We start from the raw sequence: 20,770 nt of genomic DNA on the forward strand, positions 1-20,770 counted from the left end.
AAGAAGCTCGAAGGCTTGCCCGATTACGGATCAATGATCAGCATCGGTACGACGCCAGATGCTACAACCTACGAAGACGCAACGCGGAATACAAGCCAGGAGACCAAGTCTGGGTGTGAACGCCCGTTCGCCGCCGTGGATTGAGTGAAAAGCTTTTGCGCCGCTATTTCGGCCCATACAAGGTTCTTCGTCGGCTAGGTGAACTGGATTATGAAGTCATCCCTGACGCAATGACTGCATCCCAGCGACGCCGCATACGACCAGAAGTTGTCCATGTAGTCAGTCTGAAGCCGTATTATGCGCGCTAAAGGCCGCTGCATTTCCATGCTCTATTTTCGCAAGATCCGTTTTTTTTCTCTTACTAGTCGCATTATTTGTTTTAATGCATCGGGTCGATGCTTCTTTGAGAGGGGAGTAATGCAGCGAATATTTTCAGTGTTTGTTCGTTTCAAATCTGCTGCCACACCACCTTATCGCTTTCTTTGCGACGCAAGACGCGACTAGATTTATCTCGATTGATCGCAGCCAGGCAGAGCTGATTCTACGTTGTTCCGGAATGTTCTAGTAACTTTGCACGCTTTATCTCGAAAGTTCTTAATCGGCTCTAAATGGAGCGAGGCCGACTGCAGTGGGCAGTCTGTTCGACGACCGCCGAGCACACTTGTCGCTTTGCCGCCGCCGAGTGATTCAGTCCATTTTGGGTGCAAGTCAGCCCAATAAACAGTTCTTTTAGAAGACCCTTTCGTCCGTCTTCATCGCTGCTTCGACTGCCGTCACCACTACGTGACAATATGTCACTATAGTGCAAGGAAGGAAAACATGATTGACACTCTCGGCAATGATCAACTAAATTCGTGTAGCGGTTAGAATCTAATGAGTTTAGATGTTCTCTCAGACGTGTGTTAATACACCGTCCTGTTTGACCAATGTAAATTTGACCGCAGGACAGAGGTATTTTGTGCATTACGCCCTCAGAGCACGGTAAAGATTTCTTATGCTTAATGCCACAAGATGCTACTGATTTGTTAGGATTGCGAGCCTTATTTTCAACAATTGAACAAATCTGTAGCGTCTTGTGCCATTAAGCATGATAAGAAATCTTTACCGTGCATCGAGGGCGTAGTGCACAAAATACCTCTGTCCTGTGGTCGAATTTACATTGGTCAAACAAGACGGTGTATTAACACACGTCTGAGAGAACATCTAAACTCATTAGATTCTAACCGCTCCATGAATTTAGTTGATCATTGCCGAGAGTGTCAGTCATGTTTTCCTTCCTTGCACGATAGTGACATATTGTATAAACACCCCGATCAATTGACCAGGGAAATCGTAGAAGCCTACAAAATGAGAAAGAAACCAAGATTGTGCATCAGCAAACCATCCCTGCTCCTGCGTGACAGTGAGGTTGCCTATCTTGACCCAACATAATGCACGTGCCTTGTGGTTTTATTGTTTGGTTGTTGCCTGTTCGCTTATATTTGCCTGTTTGCTGTGATTAAACTTTGGTTTGATAGTCAGCGCTTGTCCTGTCTTTTCTACCCTTGAAGTCCCCATTTTCCACTTTGTTATTTTTAAATATGTATCACCAACTCGCCCGCCTTGCTATCGTGTCTTCTTGAAGACGCCTCTTTGTAACAACCAGTAAACACAGTAATTCAATGTTTTTGTTTCCGTGCACTGACCGAAATAATTAGCATTATTCACTCTTTACGGAGTAATAGTGCCCCAGGTATAGATGGCATAGCTTCAGTCCTGATAAAGAAAGTAGCAGATTTCATTGCGATACCGCTAGCACATATACTAAATCTGATGTTCAAGAGAGGTACATTTTCAGATCAGTTGGAAATTAAAGAAAAGTTAATTGAAAACATAGAAAATAAACTGTTAACAGTTAGCATATTTCTTGATATGAGGAAATTGTTTGATTCGGTCAACCATAAGATATTGCTGAAAAAGATGCCATGTTATGGTATACAGGGTGTTCCTTGAACTTTATTTACTAGTTGCCTTGACAGCCAACTTCAAACAACTGTCATAAACGGTATTTCGTCTCACATTGGACAGATTGTGTCTGGTGTGCCACAGGGCTGAGTTCTGGGTTGACGTTGTTCTTATTGTACTTTAATGACATCGTCAACCTTCGTCCAGCAGATGACATTGTAATGTATGCACACGACACAAACATTATTTTTGCAGGGCCAGATATTAATATTTTACGAGCAGCTTCCAACATTTGGTTATCCCAATTCTCATTTTGGTTAAAATCAAATAGATTAGAGCTAAATGTCTGGAAAACAAAGTACATTGTGTTAGGAGCCAAAAATAAGGAAATTCTGAATTGCTTCCGAATTCACTTCGAACAAACCCCGATAACTCGTGTCAGCTCCACAATGTTCCTTCGAGTTAGTTTTGAAAAGCATTTACTCTGGACAGAACTCATAGATTACGTCTGCATTAAAATGGCTCGGTCTGTTTGTATTCTAAACAAATTTCGTACAATTTTACCTCGAAAATGCAAATTACAAATTTATTTCTCTCTAGTGTTTTCACAAGTACAATATTGTTTGCTGATCTGGGGAACGACTACCTCGACCAATGTTGTGACAGTACTGACTCTACAAAAGAGAGCTGTACGAGCGATTGATAATTTACATTGATAATTTAATTTACGAGCAATTGATAATTTACATCAAATAGGTTCCATGAATAATCTCTGATGTTACCACCCTACAGACCCATCTTATCGAAGTGCAAGAGTGGTGGGACAATGTGAACAAAACCTTTTTAATCTCTTTCCACAGCCGACGTAACTACTCGTCTCCAGCTACCTCCTTTTTTGATTGTCCTATGACTCAAACCGACACTATCAAGTACTTAGGTATTCATATCTCCAGTGCCATAACCTGGACCAGCCACATTACTCATATAGCTAACTCTGCCAATTGCGTCTTGGGTTACTTACGACGCAACATTGCCATAGCACCCTTTCAGTCAAGCTAATCGCTTATGTATCACTGTTCAGACTTAAACTAGAGTATGCCATTCTGTATTCGGTCCCCACCAAACCTGGCTAATTTATTGGAATCTGTTCAGAATCGTGCTTCACGATTCATTTTTTCCAAATACTCTTATTGCACCAGTGTAACCCAATTGAAATCCCAACTTGAACGTTATACTCTAGCATCTCGATGCAAACCGGCTCGCCTTTCTCTTTTCCATAAGTTTTTTCACAGCTTGCCGCCCGACAACGCGTTCATCCATCCAGCCCATCGTTTATCCCGTCATAGCCATTCCAAAGCCGTCTACCCCCAGCGCGCCCATACCACAACATTCCAAAAATAATTTCTTCTCTGCACTGCCCTGAACTGGAACGACCGTCCCGGCCACATCACTTCTTTAACAGTTGCTTAGAACTATTGTAAGTGAGAAGGGGTCTTGGCGGAAACATCTTAGCCGTTATTTGTCCAAGCATTTGTCTCACCTGCATGTTATTGATCCGTTTTTGACAAAAGATATGATGAAATGCGCGGCTTTCCAGCAACCAATCCTGAGGTTGGGATCATCCGCATCTTGATATTTCATGCCTTGTCTATGCATGAGGGACAAAAACCTATATATGTACATTTCTTGCATTTAATAAATCATTCGGAAATGGTGCCTCGTCTTATGTTTTCTATCTTCGTCCCGTCTTTGTGCCCTAAATAATTCAGAATGTTGAACATTAGGTTGGTTTTCTGCATGTTAATTTTTAGACCCACTGTTCTGCTCTGCCTCTCTAACTCTTTGATCATGATTTGTAGTTCATCTGCTGGGGGACTTAGCAAGGCAATGTCAGCTGTGAATCGCAGATTATTAAGGCATTCTCCATTAACTCTTATACCCAGCTGTTCCCAATTCAGGCTTCGGAAGACCTCCAGTAAACTGGCAGTAAATAGCATTGGTGAGATTGTGTCCCCTTGCCTGACGCTTTTCCTTATTGGAATTCTATTGCTGACTTTTTAGAGGACTATGGTAGCTGTGCAGGTGCTATAGTTAATTTCCAGTATTTTCATATAAGGTTCTTTTACACCCTGATTCCCCAATGCCTTCATGACTTCTGAGGTTCCCACTAAGTCAAATGCCTTCTCGTAATCAATGAAGGCTATATATAGAGGTTGGTTATATTCTGTGCATTTCTCTATCATCTGATTGGTCGTGTGAATATGGTCTATTGTGGAATATCCTTTACCAAAACCTGCCTGGTCATTTGTTGATAAAGTCTAACCCATTGAAATGCCATATTTTGTTTCATTGAAACGAGACATTTTCCCGCCTAAATAGTGTGTTTAGGCATTAAAAAAGACCATTTGTTAGTTTTCCAGCGCTAAATACTAGTAGTTATTTTACTGCAGGGATGTGCAAAATTTCATACAAAGTGTCATAATTGATGAAAATAGTGACATCGAAATGCTGTGACCTATCAAGTAAACACCCGAAGGATCGTGGCAATAATTTCTATTTCAAATGCGCACATTATTGATTTATTTATTTATCTATTACAATACCCTCAGGGCATGCAGAGCGTTATAGAGGGGGTGGGTGAAAAAGGAAAAAAAATACATATAAAAAGTACAGGCAAACGGCAAAAAAAGCAAAAAATCATGATGCAGATGCTTGTTCGATGACATACTTGGTGGTAAGTGGCTTGAAGGATGCTGCGTCTTCAATGCATGCGACATGGGGTGGAAGGTGGTTCCACTCAGTGCTAGTCTTCGGTAAGAAAGAATTAAAAAGCACATTCGTTTTACAGGTTGGGATGGCAACTTTATGCGGATGATCAACACGTGATGATACGTATGATGGTATAGCAGAAAAAAATTCCTCTTTTAGTCTCTCGTTATGAAAGAAAATGCTCTGGAAAAGACTGAGGCGTGAAATAATTCTACGAACTGCTAGATTAGTGAGACCAAGTTTAGATTTCATTAAGGAAACACTAGCCGTGCGAGAATAATTGGAAAGGATGAAGCGAGCTGACTGATTCTGAACGGCTTCTATAGCTTCGATTAAGGCGAGTTGTGCGGGGTCCCATACTGATGATGCGTATTCTAGCTTTGGCCTTATTAGTGTTTCATATAAAAGTAACTTCAAATGGAATGGAGCCTGAGAGAAATTTCTGCACATGGTAACCAAGGGCACGGTTTGCTTTGTTAATAACATATTCTATGTGCATGCGCCAGGTTAAGTTGTTAGTGATGTGAACACCCTAGTACTTATAAGATGAAACGTTTTCTCTAATGAAACTAACACTAATCTTGTATTCGAACGTTTTAGAAGGGTTAGATTGGCGGGAGATGGACATAATTTTGCAAGTTGATGGATTGAGAACCATAGACCATCTCTGACACCAAATTAAGACGTTAACAAGGTCGGACTGAAGGAGAGAACTGTCGGAAACGTTGTGTATGACACGAAAAAGAACACAATCGTCTGCAAAAAGCTTAAGAGAAGAGTTAATGCCAATCGCAAGGTCATTGATACATACCAAAAAGAGTAAAGGACCCAGGACAGAACCTTGGGGAACACCAGATGTTACGGCACATGGGGATGATAGAGAGTCGTTAGCTGATACAAACAGGGTGCAGTTAGTCAAGAAACATTCAATCCATTTAAGAAGGTTAGGGTCAAATATTCAGGGAACTCATTTTAAGAAGGAGTAAGTGATGCAATACCTTATCGAAAGCCTTAGCGAAGTCAAGAAAGATGCAGTCGGTTAGTAAACCACTATCTAAAGACGACGCTAAGATATTAGTGAAAGATAAAAGCTATTACGCAAGAAAAAATTTTAAGGAACCCGTGCTGACAGGAGCTTAAGAAAGAGTTACTTTCCTAAAAATGATGCGAGGTTAGAATATATAATGTGCTCTAGAAGTTTACAAGGAATGCTTGTTAATGAAATAGGTCTGTAGTTAAGGGGAGAATTCAGATTATCTTGCTTGAAGAGTGGAACCACCCTCGCTACCTTCCAGTCAGCTGCCATTGTTGCATGTTCGACAGACTGGGTGAAAAGGCGCACTAAATATATGCTGGAATGTACAAAAGTGTTCTTCAAAAACTTCGAATTAATGTTGTCGTCACCACAACTGGTTGATAACTTGAGGCGCTGGATTAACGTCGCAATGCCAGCAAAATCGATGACAATGGGTTGGGTCCATCGGAAAGAAATCGTACTTGAGCAATTCTGAAGCGACATTGAAGGAACAATCAGAAAACGATTTTGCAAAGACTAGGTTTAAGGCAGTACAACATTCTTCACTTGACATTGTGTTCCCAGCACTATCAGAAAGTTGAATGACTGTTCATTCTTTGGGCCTGATAATGTTCCAGAATTTAGATGGATTAATAGAAAGGAGTGACGGCAGTGTATTATTTAGGAACACGTGCTTGGCTTCTTTGATAGCTAGTCGGTAAGTTCGGAGAACATCACCGTATACGGACCAACGTTCTGCAGTGTTTGCACGTTTTGCAAGGCGAAAGAAGCGCTTCTTATTCAAAAGTCGTTTCAAGGCGACGGTGTACCACGGTGATCGGGATTGTTTTCTAATTCGGCGCATTGGGACGTACTTATCGACTAGCGACGAGACTGTATTCTTAAATAATGCCCAATTTTGGTCAACGGTTCTCTCGAAGAAGGTAGGCATGCAGTTATCTATGAAGAGTGCTAGTTCGCTGTTAATTGATGTGTAGTCACCCCTGGAATAGTCTCTAATTGTCTTGATGCTACTAACTTTTTTAGTAGTAAGCGCCATTATTTCGAAGTGAATAAGACGATGATCACTCAAACCGGGCATGTAGGTTACATGATGTAGAAGATCAGGTGCAGTGGTAAGAATTAAGTCTAACAGGTTAGATGTACCAGAACCAAACCTTGCAGGCTCTGAAACAAGCTGTGTAAGGTTAAACTGCATGCATATGTTCAAAAAGGATTGGCTGACTGCGGAAGTATCTCTGACAGTTGGAAAGAGACCGGACCAATCTATTTGGGGAAAATTAAAATCGCCTAACAGAAATAAAGGCAGTGAAGGGAATCGTGTAACCAAAATATTCAATGCATCGTGTAAATCATCACAAAAAGGTGGTGCCACATTCGGCAGCCTATAGCACACACAGAATAATGCACTTTGGTAGTGAAGGTTTTGCGGACACGAAGCATTTCGAGGGAAGTAGGGACAATGACTATGTCTGATACGAGGTAGTCGGAAACGGCAATCAGTACACCACCTCCGTGTTTTGCAGCCCTGTCTTTGCGGTAGATGTAATTTTTTTCACAGTCAAGCAATTCTGCATTGCTTATAGCGTTTGAAAGCCACGTTTCTGTTAACACCACCACATCGGCTGCACATGCATCAATTACAGATGATAGATCATGGTGTTTGTTCACAATACTCTGGATGTTTGTGAAGAGAAACGATAGATTCCGACGGACGACTTCAGTTTTTGGGTTAGGGTAAAGAACGTCGGTGCGGGTGCGGGTAGTGCCAGACGAAGAGCCGGCTGGACTGCTGTCACTGAAAGGCCCTATTTCGCACACGGCGTCCGCTGAGTAAACATAACATTTATGAAGTTTGTTATACCGTACTGCAAACTTTTTGCCACTTTGAGTACCAAAATCGAAAAGCTTTTTTCTCACATTCCTTGTCGCTTTGCAAAAATCCTCACTCACGGTTGCCTTGGAAGCTTTTAACTTGTTTTTTGAGGCAATAATAGTTTCCCTATGTTTGAATGACACAAATTTAACAATAATGGGGCGGCATTTGTCGGGGACAAAGCGGCCTAGTCTGGGCTCGAGATATGCGTTCGTCACTCTTATCCAAACCGAAGTTAAGCGCGGTATTCAGAATGGAGCAGATTTTTTCTTCGGATTCGGCCCATGTCTCTTGACAACTATCGTCGATACCGTGGAATGTTAAGTTATCTCGGCGTGAACGATCTTCAAATTCGTTCAGTTTCTGATCAAGTGCTGCGACATGAGCAACACTTTCGACCTGCGGCGCCTCAGATGTGCGAATACTGTTTTCCACTGCAGTCAGACGACCATCAATATCTGCAATCTGCAGCTCCATTGAATTTTGGGCCACCTAAACTTCATTAAGTGCGGTCATAACTTCGTCGTGCCTAGAATCCATTTTATCATGCAAAGATTTTATTAGTGAAACTAATTCACTGTATTGCTGGGAAGACTCCTCCTTAAAGGGTCCAGGATTCAACTCGTAACCGGACAGTATTAACAACTTGGCGAAGTGAATGCAATCACAAATCAAAGACAGCAATGATTGTGGGCATGGAAGTACTAGCAAAAAAATATTGTCAGATTTTTTGCAAAATAGTTCAGGAACTTAACCTACCTGCACCAAGAAACGAAATGGCGTTCGATGCATGTTCGTTGTTGCCGTACTTCCATGCCCACTAAGAGGATTCCAGGGGTGCCGATTTCTTAAGTAGTGTGCCGGAGATGATGCATCAGTCGATGCTGATGTCTTGTCCAAGGTGGGTTGCAGAAAGTGGTCTTCAAAATAGGGGGCCGTTCCCTTGCAGCGAAGCAGTCCGGCTGGCGGTGAGTCGAAAAGCTGGAGGCTGTCATCCGGCGTCAGCAGCAATGGACGCAACTGCGCAGTTGTGGTGCCGAGACGATGTTTCCACGGGGCAAGCAGGATCAAGATCTGCACCAAGAAACGAAATGGCGTTTGATGCATGTTCGCTGTTGCCGTACTTCCATGCCCACTAAGAGGATTCCAGGGCCGCCGATTTCTTAAGTAGCATGCTGGAGATGATGCATCAGTCGATGCTGATGTCTTGTCCAAGGTGGGTTGCAGAAAGTGGTCTTCAAAAAAGGGGCCGTTTCCTTGCAACGAAGCGGTCCGGCTGGTGGTGAGCCGAAAAGCTGGAGGCTGTCATCCGGCGTCAGCAGCAATGGACGCAACTGCGCAGTCGTGGTGCCGAGACGATGATTCCACGGGGCAAGCAGGATCAAGATCTGCACCAAGAAATGAAATGGCGTTTGATGCATGTTCGCTGTTGCCGTACTTCCATGCCCACTCATGCTTGGAATACATGAGTGCATTATGCATTATGCTTGGAATTGTGAAAAAAAAATGATGTTACTATTGGCGGCAAAATATCTCTTTATAAAAATGGCGGATGACGTGCTACCGTGCTCACTGTTTCATAAAATTTTATTTACTGCATTCGCTAGTATAGCATAAAAAACCACCCTATTTACCACATGAAAGATGAAAAATTCATTTGAAATAAAGAAATCACTGCTAGGTGCAATCACTCTCAAGAAAACCTGCGGGTTTACTTTGTACACAATTGTGTACATAGCGTGTCAAAGGGCTAAGGCTGGACTGACTCTATTAGCGATTAGCTTAGTAAATACCTCACAGGCAACAGACAGCAAGCTGATCGGCCTGTAATTTTTCAAGTCCTTGATGTCTCATTTCTTATGAATTAAGATAATGTTACCATTCTTCCAAGCTTTTGGTATGGTAGAGGTCATAAGGCATTGCGTATACAGGGTGGCTAGTTTTTCTAGCATAATCTCCCCTCTGTCCTTCAACAGATATGCTGTTACCTGATCCTCCCCAGCTGCTTTTCCCCTTTGCATTGCTCCTAAGGCTTTCTATACTTCCTCTCCTCTTTCGTTACTGGCGGGATGACGCATTGCGGTGGGGTGGTGCCTCTCTCAATAACCTTCTGATTACATTGGCTACTGTATAGATTTGTGTAAAACACTTCGGCTACTTTAAGTATCTTATCCATATTACTAATGACATTGCCCTCTTTGTCTCTTAACGCACACATGTGGTTTTTACATATGCCTAGTTTCCTCTTCGCCACTTTGAGGCTACCTCCGTTCTTTAGGGCATGCTCGATTCTGCAGTGGGCGTAGTCAGGCTGATGATGATGATGATGACTCAATCTGGGCCACTTCTGGACTATATTGCAAGAGGATTCAGAATTTTTTTTTTTGCCGAGCCATATGAGGGGGTATTTTTTTAACTTTGCTCAAATGGTCGTGACAAGCAAGGTGTCCTCGTCCTGCACTGGCCTTGTTTAGGTAAGCATTGTGCGAAGAGAGAACTGAATATACATTTCCGCTTCTGCTGTCTGGGCCTCTCAGAATGATTCCGTGCCACCAGTTTTCTTCAAGACCTCGGCAGTGCGCTTCTCAGAGCGCTGCATGTGAGCAAGTTATTTTTTTTCCTGACTGCATGGAGCTTAGAATACTCATATTTGGCACGAAACGAATGTTCTAGATTCGTTACTGTGCTGTTTTCTGACAGCATACGTTTAATATTTTTGCGACTTTTCATTGTAAAGTGTTGGCAAAATTTTTTTTTTGTAAGCAACATCGTTTCTGTATTTTCCTTTTATCATCCAAGAGCAAATTCATTTAGCCACACTATGATGTGCTGCAGTAAAAAAAAACTTTGGCTTATTGGGGTTTGAAAAAATGCTCAGCACCCTGAAATTGTCTGTTTTCTCGTAGTAGGGAGGGAGTCCAATAAGCATTGTTCCTTTGAGAGTGGTGTCATGATGCCTATGCTTGCCCACTGCACCACTGGCATTTGCGACTTGCCGCAGGGTCTCGCAAAGGAAGCTTTCGTGGGAAGTCTGCAACGCCATTTCCGGACATTGGATGGAACTCTCCGGACTTTGACCTCTACATCGAAACCGTGGTCATGAGCCAGCGAATGAACATGGATTTCACCGACGACATGTGGGATGCCATGTCAGGTGGGGCTTTGGAAGGCTGCCTGGGTGAATGACATGTGGGAACAGTTATCTCCCTAGCTAGTGTGTTGGAAAGCACAAGCCACTCATGAGAGCATTGCAAAAATAGTGATGCAGTTGCACTTCATTCTACTTGCATTTTGAATATGCATTGTAATGATTTTTCACCTTGATTTGCTATTTGAACGAATAATGTAAGGCTTAGATAACTCACATAAAATGTGAGGACGGGACGTAGGGCTCGTTTTGTCCTTGCCTTTTACGTGTGTTGTCCTTGGCATAGTGGATGGTATGTCTGCTCAACTGGCCCCTCAGTATAGTTTCTTTGCCAGTGAGCTCAGTTGAGACCAGCTTTTGTGGGTATATAGTGCACCCAAATATGGTGAGTGATCAGTCACATTGATCGCCAGAACCCAGCCAGAGAAATCAGCTAACAGCAGTGGCAAAAAAAAGAGAAGAATATGACATGAGTGGTTGAAATGAAATACAGTAGAATTGCAATGATACATATCTGGCAAAAATTATTCGTATAATCTGAAAATTTTATTCTCCAAACCTGTACGCAGAAGATGAGGGGTGATTGAGTGACGCGAGTTTGGCCATGTGGCCATTGTGCAGGCCACTGTTCACACTATGTATTCATAGCGGCATGGGCTGCGTGTGAATGTGCACATTGTTCACAGTGTAGTCTGGCCTTGGAAACGTGACAAATTTGTATCTCCCAGAAATCAATGGTGTCATCTTTGATAAGTACCAGTTATGATTAACATGGCAAAATTATAAGCTCAAAGAGCATGTTCTGTTTTGTGTAGTAGTAATAACCTTTATTGCCCAAATTAGCAGGCACCCTAGATCTTAGCCAGGCTGTGCGCTCTGCACCTGCCCAGCTGGCTGTCCGCACCTGATGCGCTGTTTGCAAACTTGCACTCATTGCCTAAACTGACGTCACTGAAGGACCTTGCACTCACTGCTACAGAGGGGTCATCAAGGCACCTTTGAAAGGATGCTGCATCAAAATATTACTGTCTGTGTCTCAGTAAAAGCACAGCTATTTCTTCAGCATATGAGTGGAAAGCACATTTTTTGCTCATTTTTTCATTGAATCGATGCACCTGGCGGTGGTGCTTGGTGGCACCTGGTGGTTGCGACTGCCAAGGGGCAGCCGCGATGCCTTGCCGCTGTTTGGATGTCTGCGGCACGGTCCTGTAGCAGGTGCTTCTCTCCGCGGAGTGGACGAACCGCTAGGTATCGTCAGTTTGTCACGTTGACTTTCCACCGTTCGAGCCTAATGCCCACAGTTATGTGATCAATGAAGCAGGACGCCAAGGCACTGCTTGGCTCATGGCTGTAACAATGGTGCATTTGACGGAGACACACCTTGTCACTTTCCAAAGGATGCCAAACTACGGTGGATATAGATATGTGCAGCGCAACCATCACGACCAACGTGGGCTAAGCACAATTTTGTTTGCTCCGACCATTTCATTGACAGCGATTATGAAACAAGTCTCACTCTGCTGTGGAGTCTCGGCAGGTCCCTCAAACGACAGTGCCTGACGCTGTGGCATCCGCGTTCTCAAGAAAGCGCAAGCGAGAAAGGATCAGTGGTGGTTTTAAAAAGTGGAGACGGAAAGAGGTACGTACATGTTTAGTTTCCGAGTAGTTAAAGAGGGAATCATTTCTGTGCCGTATAAAAAACAGAAAGCAGTTGCACTGCATAACTTTCAGCACATTGTGTACAGACCTGATCACACTTGTCTAAGTTCATAACGGCGGCGAAGGAGCACAAACTCAAGAGAAGGAACATGCAAACACACGGACGAACGCTGCACTCCCAACTCTTCCAACGCAGTTGGGAATGGAGCGTTCGTCCGTGTGTTTGCGTGTTTCTTCTCTTGAGTTTGTGCTCGTTCGCTGCCGTTATGAATCAAGAATGTTACTAACTGGCCCAAAAACTTGTCAAGAGCACTTGAGTGATGTGCTTCGGAGCAAATTGCGTGAAGTGTTATCGCAGTTGCTTTGCTTGACGTAAGGAAGTCACGTATGTACAGTTATCATGTCAATGTGGCTGTGCCCGAGGCTGCTTTGCTCAAGGTAAGGCAGTTGTGTATATATGATTCTCCTGTCTATTTGGCTGCACTCGAGCACAAATATTAGCCGTGAAAGTCTACCTGCTTTAGAAACGTTTTATTTCCTCTGCATAGCACCACTCGAACATTCTAGACAAGTGTCTGCACAGCTACCGTTAGAGAGTTTTAGCTCCTTCGTACCTCTAGTATGGCTAACATAGTCATGCTTTGCCGTAGCTACCATTGACGTACATGCTTGCCAAACATAATTTGCCGTGCGTGTGTAATTACTGTAGTTAGCGTGCATGCTAAAACTCTGGTCGGCTTAGTGGGAAAGCATAGCCAGAGCTGGAAAAGGATCAAATTCGAATTTTCCTGCGTGGTATGACTTGCAATAAGCATCAGGTGTTACTAGCTCATTTTATGAAACCGTGCGAGGTCGGCGCTGCTGCCAGTTCTGCACATAGCTGCGCAGCTGTGTGCCCGCATACTTGGTGCTGTGTAGCGTGGATTTGTTATCAGGCACAAACCAGGGTAAGGCGGCTATTTGAACGTTGCAGTTCACACTGACCGCGACTGTGCGTTTATTTTATTGACTGTGAGGATTAGGGCACGGGGGTGAAACTTCCTATAATTCCTAGTGGCCATGAATTACAGATGGTAGCACCAATTCTTTCTTCGGTTACGTTCGTAGCGTTTGGTGTACGAGTTATCTTCATGACAACAAACGACTGTAACACGTGGGCGCAGGGGGTGTTCGCATGGCATCTGCTTCATGTGTGGGCTGGTCCATAATCGGGCCCGCAAGGAGAGGTTGGCAGATGTATCGTTTGCACGCTTTATCTGTTGGCTGCCGCGCGCTGCACTTTAAATGCCTTTTCGTACACCCATTCTTTACAGTTGTGACATGTTAAAATTGGTTGCGCTGCTGGTCAACAATGGTGACCGCAGCGCTTGGACAATGTACGAAATACACAGAACATATTTCCAATGGTTTTATTGACACATAACATATATGCCCCCTGTTACTTTAGTCTAAAACAGATATTTCCCTAAATACACTATATGTCTGCGTTACAGCATTCCGTACAATACAAATGATGTATGTTGAAGCATCGGAGGTCCTAAATTTATCTCAAGCAGTGCAGCTGACTTTTTTAGTGCATCATTTCGTGCATCATTCACTCATAATGTTCATGCAGTACAGAAGGACCAGGGTGTGCACAGTGAGTGCACACAACTTAATGCATGCACAATGAACCTTACAATCGTATATAATTGAAAAAAATAATTTCGTATTTAAGTAAACGTGAAAGCAAACCACTATCACGCAGTAGACTTCACTGTCGATGCTGATACATACAGCACCTATAAATTTCAGTTAATATACTGTTGCATAATCGGTTCCCACAATGTGCCAACTCTTTGAGGACCAAACCCAATGACAGCTTCGTCAACATTATCGTAATCAGCCTGGCTACGCCCACTGCAGGACAAAAGCCTCTCCCATGTCTCCCCAATGAACCCTGTCCTTTGCCAGCTGCGCCCAGTGTATCCCCACAAACTTGTTAATCTCATCTGCGCACCTAACATTCTGCCACCCGCTGCTGCGCTTGCCATCTCTTGGAACCCACTCCTCTACCCTCAAAGGCCAGCGGTTATCTTTCCTTCGCATTACATGCCCTGCCCAAGCCCATTCCTTCCTCTTGATTTCGATTAGGATGTCATTAACCCGCGTTTGTTCCCTCACCCCCTCTGACCACTTCTGGTCTCTTAACGTTACACCTATCATGCTTCTTTCCATAGCTCGCTGCGTTGTCCTTAATTTAAGCAGTGACTAAATCGTTGTTCATGATGCACGGCGGCGAAATGAGCGGTGGCTCCTGAGAAAGCGAGTGCAGGTAGCTGTTTCTGTCATATCTGTGCGAGTCCCGCTGCACTCTTGGCAGTTTGAAAGGTCACGAGTACAAAACGAAACACCATCGTAGTTGTCGCAGTATCAGCATCACTAACACATGAAGAGCATGACACCAAAGTGTCTGTGACCGACATTGCAAACCAGGCGACAGTGCCCAAGATAACGCGACTGCCGTAATTTGCGAAACATGCAAAGGATGCGTGGTGGTTGCAAAGGTGTCACGGGTCAGAAATTTAAAAGGGATAGAGAGCGAGAGCCCTTTTCTCCTTTCAGAACCTTCTTGCGGTTAGATCTTGTTTTTTACTACAGACGCTGGTGCCAATTCCTCCTTGAGTTATGTTCACAACAGACGGAGGTTTCTCCTGTGGATAGAAAGTGCTTTTTTTCCCCTAGTCAGAGATATACGAACGGCCACTTTGTGCAAATTACTGCCATTGCAGTGCAATTGTTTTGCCACATGACTAGGCTTTATCCAAGATTTACATTATGTGCAAATAGAAACTTTCTGGCCGATCATTCTTTTTGTGATGCAGATTGTTGAGAAGGAGTACATGCAACAAGAAGTGAAACAAGTGCCTTAGGAGCTCAAGAGCAAGTGCAGATTGTGGGTAGCAGTGCCGAAATGGGCACCCAAGCCGACACATGGAGACACCATCAACACAGCGCCTGTGGACGGTGTTTCATGACAAAGGTGGGCGCTGAATCAACATTCCGTAAATATGACGACAAGCTCTGTGTGCCGCAGGAGCAGCAAGTTGCATACCACATCCAGAACTGAAAGCAGATGTTACAGTCCAAACATCAGTGGTTTGTGGGAGCCAGGGTATGTGTTGATTGAACTGTGCGTCCTGCTTGGTATGAAACTGGTTACCTCCTACCAATTCCTTACACTATTGGTTGTTTTGAGCCAAGCCGTAGAGATTGAGGTATAACAAAAGGGGTCATGTCATGAATTAGTTTTGAGGCTGAAATTTAACAGTCACTGTTCTAGTCAATCAGCATAGCACTTATTAGCTCTGTTCTGTATTTGTGTACTTCACATGAGCTGTAGATAGTAGCACGTAATGAGCATTTTTCCTTGCTTGTTTTTAACTTATTCATGTTATACTTTTGGCACAGTTTACCAAACTACTTAAGAGTTCAGCCTTAACGTGCATATCCCCTTCAGCTGCTGCGTCCACATATGTGGACACGACCTAGGCATGCTCATATTTTTGTATACTAGGCGAATTTCCACCTCTTAATACTGTGCCCTTATGATTTTGTTTATTTATTTGAGTATTCAAAATATCCCTTAATGCCCTCACGGCTGAGTGTATTACATGGGGGGAGGGGGTACAGGAAAAACAGGAAATAAACCACAGATAACCGAGGAAAACAAACAAATACACAGATCAGTAATGTAGATGAGAAAAAGTAGGGGACCCAATACCGATCCTTGGGGTGCACCAGAGGTAACGGAACAAGGTCTGGATGTAAATTCATTAGCGGTTACATATTGAGTCCTGTTAAAGAGAAAATTCTTAATTCGTGCTAATACATTTGACTCAATATTAAGAAAGGAAAACATGAAAATCAGTAAATCGTGAGAAACAGAATTGAAAGCTCGCGAGAAATCCAGAAATACACAGTCTGTAATTGTTGATTTGCATTAATGAAGAAGTCATTATAAAAGAAAGGAGCTGGGTTTCACAGGGAAAAAATTTTCTAAAACTGTGCTGTGCGTTGTTAAAGATAGAATTGGTCGCAAGGAAATTAATAAGGTGTAAGTAAATTATGTGTTCTAGAATTTTACTTTGAATGCATGTTAATGAAATTGGTTGGTAATTATGGGAGGATTGGGTGTCATTTGATTTATGAACCGGAACAACCTTTCAGTCTTTGGGCAGGGTAGAGAGGACTGGTAAAAAATCTTTGATAAAATAAAACTTGAAAACAATTCAGTAGCATTTTTGAGTTAATGAAGTCGGGACCACAGGACGAGGAAATTTTTAGATTGCTGATAAGTTTGCCATTGCCAATTTAGTCAAAAATGAGAGGATCTATAGCAGGAAAACCTGTGAATGATAACAATGGTAGAGTTGTAGGTACTGACTGCTGAAAAAATGGTGAAAACGTGTTATCAAGATTTCGCAGCACTCCTGAGGCGGAACTGGTGCGTCAGACTGAATTAACTATTGAAAATTCTTTTTAGTACCTGTGACAACAGACGAAAATGAAAAAAAAAATCAGAAAAATGAACAATGCAGCAGACAGTGAGAAATTATACAACTTCATTGCTATACAACCTGCACAACTCCATTGAAACCACAACATAAAAATGAAACAACATGAATTGTCATTAATAAAAATACAAGGCGAAAAGACCCAATGCATTGATATTGTCACGCACCTTCGTTGAACATCGAAGGAAGAAGATCATCGGTCGGACAGATCGGTAGAGGTAAAAGATGAGAAAGGGTAGAAGGACGCTTGTAGGCTTCGTTGCAGCCCTGCTTTGATCGATCCCTATGTAAATAAACCCCCGTGTGTGCTAAGCACGTAACAGTTTTGGTGAGAGGTGCCGGGTATCGGACACGGAGCGTTCCATCTATCGATGGAGCCGTAGACTTGCTGGCTTCCCACTAATGCCATTGGACATGACCGGTGACGACAATACCGAGCAACCAGGACCGTCTACAACGAACAACAGGCTACATTATCGAGAGCCACGGATATTCTTCGGGAAACCTGAGGAGGACGTTGACGAGTGGCTGAAACACTACGAAAGAGTGAGCGCTGGAACGCTGCTACTGAACTGGCTAACGTGGTGTTCTTCCTTGCCGCCACTGCCTTCGACTAATTTGACAACCACGAGGATTCACTAAGTACGTGGGCTACTTCGACAAGCGAGATCAAGGAAAATTTTGGGGACGACTTGGCTAAAAAGAAGCGTGCGGAACAGACATTGCTTCACCGGGCCCAAGTACCCAGAGAAACTTGCACCGGAGCTATCTTAAAGCTGTGCAAGCTAGTGAATTCCAGTATGCTTGAGGAAGACAAAGTCGGCCACCTCCTAAAAGGAATAGCGGAAGACGTTTATAATTTCTGATTAGCAAAGAGAGCCTGGGCACCACCGCCGACGTTATAAAACATTGTAGAACATTTGAAGCTCTCAAGTTACGTCGAATTACTCCTAAATTCGGAAGACTGGCCAATGTCACCTCTGTAGCCAGTGTTGAAGCCTGTCCTCCACATTCTGTGGCTGATATGATACGAGAGATTGTACGCGAGGAATTATCGAGATTCAGGGACACCTTCTGCCGTGCAGAATATCTGCGGCAGAGTTGTGCACTGCAGGCAGATGTCTCCGCCCTGTCCACCCCATGGGCCCAACCTTGCGGCGCTTTGCATATGGACGATCGGAGCAACTTTGGCCAATGTTATGACCACCAGCCGACGGGAAGGAGGCCCGCCTACCCTGAAGACATGGTTCGTCAGCAGCGAGACCCGGCTACAATTAACATCGCGACCTTGTTCGCCAGGACTCTTTTGGCGATCGCTGGCGCTCTCAACCTTTGTGTTACCTGTGTGGCATTGCAGGGCATATCGCTAGATATTGCCGCCGCCGCTTCCTGACTGCTCAAGACTACCGACCTCCGGTGAATATTCACGGACAGCTGCACACCAAACAGCAGTGATCCCCGACTATGTCCGCTTGGAACACTTACCATTCGACCCATCTGCGGAGTTCATCACCTGCATCTGATCGCAGTGTGACGCCGCCACCTCAATGCCAATGGTGGTCACCTTCTCCTCGACGTCGTGCTTCCCCTCCACCTCCGGGGAACTAGGAGGTGCGGCTGATGGAGGTGAGGCCGCCGGTGAGTCGATGACGTCCATACCTCTTAGGCATAGTAGTAGCGAAAAAAAAACACCCGCAAAAGAAGGACGAGACACCGAGAGACACGCACAGAAGCTGCACTCACAACTGATTTTATTCCAAGCCATCAAGTGGAATATATACGCTGTGTCGCGCATGTGCGTTAAGAGAGAAAGAAAGAAGGCGTGGGCCATCACAACATCCTCTACCCGTGTTTGTGTTGAAGAACAAATTGGCAGCGTTTATTGATGTGTGAAAACAATGCCTCTTGTAGACACTGGAGCTACAGTATCTGTTATGAGCTTATGAGTTTAAGAACCGCTTAGGCAGGAAAGTAATGCTTAGTGGTGACCGTGCAGCGTTATTCCGTGGTGTCGGCGGTGAGCCTTTGGTTCCACTTGGTGTGTGTGCTTCGAATGGTGTTATTGGTGGTCTAAAGTTTAGCACAGAATTCGCAGTGCTGCCTCGGTCAGCGCATGATGTGATTCTTGGGATTGATTTTCAGCAAGAGTGTGGTGCATCTTTAGACTGTCAGTTTTTCTCTATTCGCAATAATCAGTGCGAACTTTTGAAGCTGTAGTAGAACCTACGACACTCACCTGCTCTAAGAAGAGTATCCTCGTGCCTCGTTGCGTCGTTCCCATGGTCAGAGGCACCGAGCTGTGGACTGTCAACCGTTCTGAAGAACCAGCTGTGTTTCCTCAGGGCCTAAAACTCGCCTGTATCAAGGAAGGCGTGTCAGGTTCCGTCGCGGCGTTAACTAGCTCTGTCAATGAGCAGCACGTGCAATGAGATATGGAGCCCCAAGTTAAGGCTACGATTAATAAGGCTCTTTCCACAACCAAGCGTCGCATTCCGGTGGAACTACTTCTGAAGCATGTGATCGTGTTCTACTTTGCCAAGGGCGACTCAACACCGCTGCCTACCAGTCGTATTCATCACACGATCAACACCGGGTCCGCACCTCCAATACGCCAGAGGCCCTATCGAGTCTCAGCAACTGAATGTAAGTTAATAGATAACCAAGTTCAAGAGATGCTAAAGCGCGGCATTATTTGAGAATCTTCTAGTCCTTGGGCAGCTCCAGTTATCCTCGTTGGGAAAAAAGATGGCACATCGAGGTTCTGTGTTGATTACCGTGAATTAAATACAGCCAAGAAGAAAGACGTCTACCCGCTTCCACGTATAGATGACGCAATTGATTGTCTGCACTGGGCTTCATACATTTCTTCTATTGATCTGAGATCAGGCTACTGGCAAATCCCCATGCACACTGCAGGTAAAAAAAAAACGGTCTTCATAACACCAGACGGCCTTTATGAATTTAACGTTATGCTTTTTGGATTATGTAATGTGCCTGCAACATTCGAGCGGTTCATGGATACAATCCTGCGTGGACTAAAGTGACAAATTTGTTTATGCTATTTGGACGACGTTGTAGTTTTTGGCAAAACCTTTAGTGAGCACAACAGCTTTCTGTATATCGTGCTTGATTGCATGGAACGAGCTGGCCTCGTTCTGAATTCAAAGAAATGTCATTTTGGGGACCGTGAAACAATTGTTCTTGGTCACTTAGTTGATAAAGAAGGTTATCGACCAGATCCCAAGAAAATTGAAGCTGTCAAAAGTTTTACGGTGCCGCAATCAGTAAAAGAGCCGCAGAGCTTTTTTAGGGCTCTGCTCGTACTTTCAACGCTTTATACCAATGTTTGTGGACATCGCTTACCCACTCACGTGTCTGCTGCATAAAGGTGCACCATTCAATTGTACCAGTGAATGTGATGCAGCTTTCCATCATCTGAAATTTCTTTTGACCTCGGGCCCCATCCTACACCACTTCTGCCCATCAGCACCAATTGGAGCACACACTGATGCAAGTGGTATCGGTATCGGCGCTGTACTTATACAACGCCATGGCCACGATCAGCACGTGGTAGCATATGGCAGCCGCTTGTTGAGGAAGTGCAAAAGGAATTACGCGGTTACCGAGCAAGATTGTCTCGCCGTTGTTTTCGCTTTACAGCGCTTCCACTCTTATCTGTACAAGAATGGTTTCACCGTCGTGACCGACCACCATTCGCTTTGCTGGCGCGTGAGTCTTCGTGATCCCTGTGGACGGCTCGCTCGATGGGCTTTGCGCCTACA

General features: G+C 44.1%; 1 protein-coding gene across 4 annotated transcripts in view; it reads left to right on the top strand.

The window, feature by feature from the left end:
• The window catches only part of Zwilch (zwilch kinetochore protein), a 217,576-nt gene that overhangs the window by 115,216 nt on the left and 81,590 nt on the right, over positions 1 to 20,770 (top strand). For 2 of the 4 annotated variants that reach the window (XM_077628064.1, XM_077628063.1), the window contains one exon: positions 10,627 to 10,779. The exons of the other annotated variants lie outside the window; for them this stretch is intronic. In XM_077628064.1, coding sequence (XP_077484190.1) covers positions 10,627 to 10,779 — 153 coding nt within the window. The remainder of the gene's footprint in view (positions 1 to 10,626; positions 10,780 to 20,770) is intronic. 4 annotated transcript variants of the gene reach the window in all.

The sequence above is a fragment of the Amblyomma americanum genome, chromosome 6 (genome assembly GCF_052857255.1).
Source record: "Amblyomma americanum isolate KBUSLIRL-KWMA chromosome 6, ASM5285725v1, whole genome shotgun sequence".
In the NCBI taxonomy this organism is placed as follows: Eukaryota; Metazoa; Arthropoda; class Arachnida; order Ixodida; family Ixodidae; genus Amblyomma; species Amblyomma americanum.